The sequence below is a fragment of the Herpailurus yagouaroundi genome, unplaced genomic scaffold (genome assembly GCF_014898765.1).
Source record: "Herpailurus yagouaroundi ecotype Mexico unplaced genomic scaffold, PumYag 28, whole genome shotgun sequence".
Classification (NCBI taxonomy): domain Eukaryota; kingdom Metazoa; phylum Chordata; class Mammalia; order Carnivora; family Felidae; genus Herpailurus; species Herpailurus yagouaroundi.
Genome location: NW_024412376.1, coordinates 167,215,394 through 167,224,644, shown reverse-complemented (window position 1 = coordinate 167,224,644; position 9,251 = coordinate 167,215,394). Strand labels below are relative to the sequence as shown.

Genomic DNA, 9,251 nt, shown 5'->3' with positions numbered 1-9,251 from the left:
GATGAATTCCAGGAAGAAGTACAGACTGTGCTATTGAGAACATGGGTGCAGATGCCAGCTTTGTCACTCAGGCACTGTGTGACTTTGGGCAAGTGACTTAACCCCTCTGTGCCTCCTTTTCCTTGTTTGTGTTGAGGATGATCATAACACTTACCTCCTGGGATCGCTATGAGGGTTCAGGGAGTGAACCCTGGCAAGCACTTGGCACGAAAGAGAAGGCCTCCCCTCCCGCCTTCTCTTTCGGGTCACTGATCACACCTTGCTCTGTGTGGCTCTCGTGTGCTCTCACCAAGTACCTGCTCCCTCTCACCGCATTCCCAGCCCTTGGCTACACATCCTGGGCTGGGGCAGAAACAGACCGAAGGCAAAGCGGGGCTGGCGCCAGGTCACGTGGTCCCTGACAGGCAGGTGGCAAACACAGGAGCGCTTCTCCTCCTCATCAGCCAGTCTGACTGAAAGTACTGCAGCCCCCGGGACACATTCTCAAGAGCAGTCACCATAGCAAGTGTATTTATTATAAAAATAAGTAAATGTGAAATGTCTTTTGTCTTTGAGATATGTGGCAAACGCTAGTGCAGTGCATTTCAGTGAGGACACGTGTCTCTGCGGTGGCCGAGAATAGTCCTCGTGTGCGATGTGTTGCCACAGGGCTCAGTCTACAAACCTGGTCCCGACTCAACAGAACCGGGGGCCCACACACGTGGTCCCTGCAGGCAGCCACCTCTTCCCGGCGAGCTGCAGCGGCCCAGGCGCAGGCTGACTGGGGCTGTCGTGTTGCCTGTGAGCGTTCGTGCGCCCCCTGCTCCTGGTCTTGACCCGACAGCCGGCCGGCGGGGGGCAGGGAGGGGCGCACTCCATACCAGAAGCCAAGCCAGGCCCTCCCAGAGGCAGACGCCCCACGAGAAGTTCCCTCCAACTTGGTCTGTTCCACCGCCCAAGGATGACCAAGGTGAAGGATCAGAAACCCCCTCAACCTGTGCTGGGTCCTGGGTCTCAGGGGATCTCGCCCCCGCCCAGGGCCGAGCCCCCTCAGAAGCAGCAGAGTCACAGGTAGCTCCAGCCTCAGGGCCTCACTGGCAGCACTCGGCCACATGCCTGAAGAGCTCCTCGCCTTGCTCGTCATCGAAGTGCTGCAGGCAGTGAGGGCACTGAAGCTCCCCCTGCCCTCTCCGGGTCGTTGCTCCAGGACACCTGCCCTCTGCGGAGAAGTCCGGCCCCTGAGATCCAGTCCCAGCCCTCCGGCCACTGGGTGCCACAAGCTCCAAGACACTGGTCTCTAAGTACTTGGGGGTTTTGCTCCCCGTGTGCGTCCGGCAGGAGCCCCGCTCTCGGCAGTCCTGGAAAGAAGGCAAGTATCCGTTCACATGGGCCGCACTGCAGGCCACAAAGCCAGGTGTCGGGTTCTAGCACTCAAGAGATTTCTCCCGTCCCTGAATGGGACTTGCAGCCCCTCCCCACCTCCTGGAGTAGCCCAGAGTCCAAACACGGTGGGGCCCAGTCGCAGACGCTCCTGCACAAGTTCAGATGGGGCCCGCTCCCTGCCTATCAGCCCCATATGCCTCTGTGGAGAGACAGAGGTGGAGCCGGGGTGGGGGTCCCTCCTAGCTCGGCCCGGCGCACGCCCTCCAGACATCAGTCACGAAGCACTGTGGCCTGCATGCTCCTCAGCCTGGTGCTTCTACTTCACATCTGAACTTGGGCTTTCCTCTGTGGGCCTGGGGCTTATTGCCCGCCCCTTCTGCACTCCTGCCCTGGCTCCTCAGCAACGGCAAGTGCTCCCCCACATTCGAGGGGCCACAGGCTGCAGCTGAAAAGGATGCAGAGGCCACGTAATGCAAACACCCTGTCCCCCAACAGACTTGAAGTGGGTCCTGATCATCCCTGTTGGCCCAGAGTCACTGACAGGCTGCCTAGAACCACACCTTTAATGACCTTTCAGTCCAAGAGCACGTGCTTCCTCAAGTTCGAGGCAGCCAGAAACCCACAGGTGAAACCTGATCACAGAAGACCGCCCCTGCCTGGGCCCATGGTGGAGCGTCCTCAGCCAGAGCCTAGAGTCCCAGGGCCTCAAGAGAACCCGGAATCTGTGATGGGAGCCGCTAAGGCCGCTGGGGACAATGAGGTCCTCCCGCATCTCTTTGTTAGCCTGTGGCCTCGGGGGGGAAACAGGCTGTGGGCACGGTCCCCACCCACTTCACCCGCCAGTAGGAACAGCTGCCTCTGTCCAGGCCTGGTGCTCTGGACCGAGTCCAAGTGTTAAAGAGAGGGTGTCCCCCGTGACTCCCTGCACCTCATGCAGGGTGGGAGCAGAAGCCACCGACGAACCCCAGCAGCATAGTACAGGCAGCACCCAACCAGATGGGGCAGCCCCAAGGTCAGCTCAGCATCCCTGCTCAACCTGGTACGTCAATCCCCAGAGGTGCCACTACCGTCCAGTCCAAACGTTCTTGGAGGGGCCCAGTAGGTACTGGCTGAGGGGCTAAAGAAACCAAACTCTCGGGGCGCCTGGGTGGCGTAGTCGGTTAAGCGCCCGACTTCAGCCAGGTCACGATCTCGCGGTCCGTGAGTTCGAGCCCCGCGTCGGGCTCTGGGCTGATGGCTCAGAGCCTGGAGCCTGTTTCCGATTCTGTGTCTCCCTCTCTCTCTGCCCCTCCCCCGTTCATGCTCTGTCTCTCTCTGTTCCAAAAATAAATAAACGTTGAAAAAAAAAAAAAAATTTAAAAGAAACCAAACTCTCCCAGGGTCTCCGCAGAGCACGGAGAGGGTCCAGGGCAGAGGGGAAGAGGCATGTGGGCGCCATGGGTCCTGCACCGAGAAACTATCAATTCTGACTCACGCCAGGCCTCCCTAGTTGGGGTGGAGGCCTACTGGCCCGCAAGGCCCATCTCCATGCACACGGGCCGTGGGCCCAGGGACGTTACTAGACACCTGGGAATGGAGTAACCAAGTACCTGTGCCTCATCGCGAGGAGGGGACACGTATGAAGGAAGCTCCTAGCAGGAAGCCTGGGGCCCAGGACGTGCTCACCGGGCGCATGACCACAAGCATGGAAGGCAGGACAGGCCCTGTGGACTGTCACACAGTGTGACTAGGAGCTCTTCCACCCCCATGCCCCAGGGGCTGGGCAAGGCGGCTCTGACCTAAGCAGGGCAATCAGGGTCTCAGGCCGCTGCTTGAAATTCGCGGAAAGAAAAATGAGAGAAATGCCAGGCCTAAAGAGGCGTCGTACTCTACCTGCCTCCGGGACGCCTGGTGCCGCAAGGCGGCCACCTGCTCCTCCAGCTCTTGAATCCTCCCCTGAGCACGCTCTCGATCGGCCCTTTCCGAGGTGAAATCATCCTTGTAAGCAAGAATCTGAAAGGAGGCAGGACACGCGGCTGTCAGCACGCGGCGCCATTTCTGCTGCTCAGGACAGAGAAGGTGCCCACCTGGCTCCCGCCCCCACCCCCCCCCCCACACCTCCCACACCCTCCCCCACCCAGGGCCACACCTGCTGCTCCAGCATCTGCACCCGCTCCAGCGCCGCATCTCGGGCCCTCCTCACAGCCGTCAGCTCCTCCTTCACTTCCACACAGTCATTTATCTTCTCCTCCAGCTGCCTGTTGAGCCTGGAGATCTCCTTCCTCATCAGCTCAGGAGGGGAGGGTCTCTCGGGCTCACGGGGGGCCTGTAGCCCCTGAAGCTGCGCGTGGAGCCCCCTCACATACTCATCCCTGCTGGCATCGTAGCGCTGCCACTTGGCATTAAGGTCTTCTACCTGAGGGGATGTGGCCAAGACACGCGGTGAAGGCGGCCCCACGCTACGCCACGCTTTGTGGTTTTAAGTTTAAACTTTTTCTTCAAATTTTTATTAAATTCCAGTTAACATCCAGTGTGATATTGGTTTCAGGAGCAGAACTCAGTGTCACTTGCAGACACCCCCAGGGCTTTGTCGCCATCCCCATCTAGCCCATCCCGCCCCCCTCCATTAACCCTGCTTGTTCTCTATCGTTAGAGTCCCCTATGTTTGTTGTCCTCTCTTCTTCCTCCCCCACTTCTCCTGTGTTCCTCTGCTTGCTGTCTTAAATTCCACACAGGAGAGAGATCACTTGGCATTTGTCTTTCTCGGACTATGAAGCGCTTTGTCAGCAACAGTTAGCTAATGAGTTCTTCCCCTTAAATGGATGTCACCTCACTTTGCTCTTCTATCCAGAGGGGACACAGAGAGCAGCAGACACGTCCGAGGCACGGCGGTGACGTCCGCCAGCAACTGTGAAACACAGGTGGACTCGGTGCGGTTTTCCCTCCTTAAAAGCCATACTCGGTAGTAATTCTTGCACCTCCTTTCTCGACCTACGAGTTAGCCTGAGGGGACAGAGCACGACGGGGCGCATTCTGTGCACTTTCAGACAAAAAGGTCAGGTCTCGGCATGGTGTGTGTCAGCCAAGGTGGCCTGAGGGGGACACAACCCCTGAGCACCATGGAGGACAGGACCCCCCTACACCTGCAGTTCACAAGGGCAAATTCTTCTTGAATGAAATATGACAGACACTCACATGGGTCACCTTCTGTCTCAACAGCCGATTTTCTTCCTGTAACTTCTCGATAACATCCCGGACACAGGCGTCCCCGCCTGTGCCTGTACGCTCTGGCTGCATAACAAAGGGAGAGTGGGAGGGCACTAATGTCACTGAACATAAAAAGTGCAACAAGAGGGGAGGAAGCTAGACCCGCGGACCAAGGTCGCAGACATCATCACATCCAGCAAGGCACCAGCTGGCGGTCGTTCATCAGGTAGAGAAGCAAAGTGGAGACACAAAAGGACTCCCTGCTTCCCGGAGGTGGTGGGGGAAGGGTGTGCTCTGCCCTGGCCCGGGCCCACCACCCACTGGGGCTCCCGCTGCCTGACATGCTCTGTCATGGTTCGGGGGAACAAGGGGCTCAGTCCCATTGTGCGGCAAAGGACACACCGGCCCTGGGCCACAGGGGGCAGGCCTGGCTGGGAACCCATCATGTCTGCAGACCATCAGGGTCAACCTTGGTGGCTTTGTACACAGGGTCTGACCCACACCATGCTCATGCCTAGAAGCCACATCCCAAACCACCCCTAACAATGGTAGGCAGCCCTAACCGAAAAAGTCTCGTTTGAGAAGTCTGTCTGAATCCGAGAAATGCAGTGCATTTAATAGAACAGAGGGCTGTATGTTGGTGACATCATTTTTGAGAATTCCCCTTGAATGACAAAGGAAGTATGTATCCTCACGGCGCAGCCACTGGGAAGCCCCGGGTGACTCAGCCAAGTCCCAGGCTGAGAAATGATGCTGATTTAGTGACTGTAAGAGCCGCCGGCCCCCAGCCACCATCGTGTGTAGCTACTTTCAAATCCCCGCAAGGAAACGACCCAGTGACTCAACGTTGGAGAAGAGCACCCGCCTCCTCCCAAACAGCACTTTTCTTTTGGCTTCTCAAATACGCTTAGTTCCTTCCGAGGTTCCCTTTTAGTGGAATCCACCTGAGAACAGGTGGTTCCCCATGCGAGCTGTGGCAAAGCCGCCGCTAAGGGGCCGGTCAGCCCATCCCCCTCAGAACATCGCAGCGCATTCCTCGGTGAACCTGGTCGCAGCCTAAGAGAACTGCCTGGAAAGGACCCCGCTCAGCGAGCCCACAGCCAGCTGTGCCGAGGTCCACGGCTGGGTCGGTGCCGCTCTGTGCAGGTGCATGGAGCACAAGGAAGGCCAGCACCCACGGCCCTGCGGGCCTGCGCATGGGGCCTGTGGGGGAGCTGCCCTCACCTCGCTCTGCATCTTCCTCATCCACCTACCAGCCGCGGCTCCACCCTCTTGTCCTCAGCTAACCGAGGCTACGGAGGCCAAGAGGCTGGGCTGGTGAAACAGGCTGCCCTGCTTTCCTATCACATTTTGCACGTTCCATCTTTCTAGAAGAAAGCCCTGAATACACAGGCTTTGTCACAACCAAGAGGAGTCTCCTTACTGGTGGGCTCTGGGCTCCCCAGTCCCCGCGATTGCTGAGGGATCCTGCGGTCTCTACGCAACGCCTCCTGCCCCGATGTGGTCTTCACTGTAATTTGCTTACCCACGTGCATGGCCTACCTCAGGACTTTTCTCCCTCAAGTCGCCCTGTGTGCGCTGTCGTTCATCCAGACACTTGGCCAGATGCTGGCACATGTGGGCAGTGGCGGCCAGAGTCCTCCGCAGCTGATGGGTCTCATCGGCCAAGGAGCGGCACAGAATGTCGCTGGCAGCCCGGGCTCGTTCCTTCTCTGCCACGCTCTGCCGCAGCAGGGCAACTTCCTTCTCTCGCTCATGCTCCGGCTGGCTCATCAGCTGCTGCTTCTCCTTCTCTTTTTCTTCTAACTTCTCAGAAAGTCTTTCAATTTCCTAAGTGGAAGATTTAAAAGCATAGTTTATTTTATTAAAAGAAGGTAAAAAAACAAATGTTCATAAAACAAGAGAAAAGTTTGGCACAGACACCCCATCACTAGATGATGAACAAACTCATTCAGAGGCCAGCTTTTGAACTATAATTAAACTGGAGTTCTCAGCCTATAATGTTCTTTCTGAAACTTCATCTACAATTGTTTTCAGGGACGCCTGGGTGGCTCAGTCAGTTAAGCACCCAACTTTGGCTCAGGTCATGATCTCACAGCTCGTGGGTTGAGCCCTGCGTTGGGCTCTGTGCTGACAGCTTAGAGCCTGGAGCCTGCTTCAGATTCTGTGTCTCCTCTCTCTGTCCCTCCCCTGCTCACACACACACACACACACTCTCTCTCTTACAAGTAAACATTAGGGGCGCCTGGGTGGCGCAGTCGGTTAAGCGTCCGACTTCAGCTCAGGTCACGATCTCGCGATCCATGAGTTCGAGCCCCACGTCAGGCTCTGGGCTGATGGCTCAGAGCCTGGAGCCTGTTTCGGATTCTGTGTCTCCCTCTCTTTCTGCCCCTCCCCCGTTCATGCCTTGTCTCTCTCTGTCCCAAAAAAAAATAAATAAACGTTAAAAAAAATTAAAAAAAAAAAAGTAAACATTAAAAAAATAGAAAAAAATTTTAATGTTTACTTATTTTTAATAATTCTATTTTTATTTATTTATTTATTTATTTATTTATTTATTTTTACGTTTATTTACTTTTTTTGAGAAGAGAGACAGCATGAGCTGGGGAGGAGAGAGAAAGAGGGAGACACAGAATCCGAAACAGGCTCCAGGCTCCAAGCTGTCAGCACAGAGCCCAACGTGGGGCTGGAACCCACGGACCACGAGATCATGACCTGAGCCGAAGTTGGACGCTCAACCGACTGAGCCACCCAGGCGCCCCAATAATTCTATTTTTATTTTCACAAACAAGTTCGTAATTTTAGATGGTACATCAGCAAATTACAAAGTGTGGCAACTGCAAAGACTCCTTTATGGGACGGACAGAAGCTGCAGCGGGTCAGTGCCTAGAAGGTACCTCCTCACTCCTGGTACTTGGAATTCGACTTGACTTAGAAGTAGGGCCCTCACAGACGTGACTGGTTAAGAGGATTAGAACAGACCCCGATCCAGTGACTGCTGTCCCTATACGAAGAAGGAAATATGGACACAGACACAAGGAAGGAGGTGGTGTGATGAGAGACCAGAGAGCTGCGTCTACAGGCCAAGGGGCACCAAGGGCTACAGGAGCCACCAGAAGCTGAAAGAGGCAAAGACACACCCACTCTGGAGCCTCCAAGGGAATTTGGCCCTGCCAACACCTTCCTCAGGCTTCCAGGGCAGAAGGGCAGACAATTAAATTCCTCTTGTTCTAGGCTCCCAGCTATGGGACTTCGTGACAGAGCTCTGGGACCTAATCCACCCACCGCTGATTACTTCTTTAAAAGAAAGTCCTTAAAATTACAGTCTGCTCTATACCTGGCCTTAATTTTGTACCTTCCTGTCTCAATCAAAGAACTGCAGCGCCTGCAAATCTTTGAGGTGACACTGGGTGCGCCAATGTGACCCAGAGATGGAGCACCAGCCTTGGGAGGCGCAGGTCAGGTCTGGGCTTCCCCGGGAGGGTGTGGGCAGGAAGGACTGGCCTCCCGCGGAGGAGCGAGCCCACCCCCACCACCCATCCCTCACCCTCACCGCCCCCCCGCCAACGTGAGTGTGAGGGGGAGACACACGGGGACCCTGGAACCTTCTCAGCACAGCAGAACGAAATGCTGGGCCACATTACTAAAGGACCCCTGAAGTATTATTCCCTTACGTGCTTGAAACAAAAACAAAAAATATGCATGGTTGTAACAAATTCAATGAAACCTAATTCCTCTTTTGCCACCAACCCCTCCACCCCAAGCGTCACTTTCCAGAGGCAGCTCCTATCCACCATGTGGGCACAGGTCTTTCCAGAATGTGTTTAGGCATCTACCACACCAGTCTTCATACACAAATGGATCCTACACCAGCACATTTTCTCCGCTGTCTCCCTCCTAAGGAACACCTCATTCCACAGTAGATTCCAGATTTGCAGGACACACTTCCAATTGATGGACATGGACCACTTCCTTACCCTCTGGTGTAAATACATCCACAGGAAACATGCCCAGAAGTCATACAGCTGGGACCGTTTCAAGACTGGATTAAGAAGTACCTGGTAAAACTGGGGAACACAGCCCGACACATGGCCCCACCCTGTTGCTGGGCCCGTGCCTGAGCCCATGAGGCAAGGGCTCCTCCACCCAACACCCTGTGCACCTGGGGTGGCCTCCGCAGGAGAAGTCCACCATGTGCCTCCATCACTCTAACCAGGTGACCCAGAAAACATTCTGGAATTCTCGCCCTCTCAGGGAGTTAAGGGTCCTTGCTTTCCCACTTTCCTTGAACTTCACTCGAGAAGTTGACAGCAAGAGAAGAAAGAATAATTCCCGGTAGGATGGTCAATTCGGCTCTCTTAACAAAGACCTAGAGGAAGAGACTGTTCTAGACCCATAATCCAAGACAGGCCCCAAAAGAGAGGCTGGAAGAGATGAAGTGAGGAGGTCAGACCCTAGCAAGTGGGACATGTCCAATACCCAGTGCAGAAGAGGTGACAGGATGAGGACAAGAGGCGTGACAGAGTAGAAGAAACCACACTGGTGATGAACCCAAAACGGATCGTCACCACAGGTGTCCAGTGCCCACACTCCCTCCCCCTCCGTAGATGCCATCCAGCCTGGTGAGGCCATTCCTTTCATTTTTCCACTTTATGACCTCACCGTGAGTGGAGTCCAGGCCTTTCTGGACTGAAGGAGGAAGA

General features: G+C 55.5%; 1 protein-coding gene across 5 annotated transcripts in view; it reads right to left on the bottom strand.

The window, feature by feature from the left end:
• Window positions 1–493: 493 nt before the first annotated feature.
• The window catches only part of TNIP2 (TNFAIP3 interacting protein 2), a 35,714-nt gene continuing 26,956 nt past the window's right edge, over window positions 494–9,251 (bottom strand). For 4 of the 5 annotated variants that reach the window (XM_040489299.1, XM_040489331.1, XM_040489323.1 and 1 more), the window contains exons 2-6: window positions 6,091–6,378; window positions 4,537–4,632; window positions 3,491–3,757; window positions 3,235–3,354; window positions 494–1,337 (exon numbers count right to left, since the gene is read on the bottom strand). In XM_040489299.1, coding sequence (XP_040345233.1) covers window positions 1,071–1,337; window positions 3,235–3,354; window positions 3,491–3,757; window positions 4,537–4,632; window positions 6,091–6,378 — 1,038 coding nt within the window. In that variant the 3' untranslated portion in view covers window positions 494–1,070. The remainder of the gene's footprint in view (window positions 1,338–3,234; window positions 3,355–3,490; window positions 3,758–4,536; window positions 4,633–6,090; window positions 6,379–9,251) is intronic. The other variant, XM_040489308.1, reaches the window with a different exon arrangement.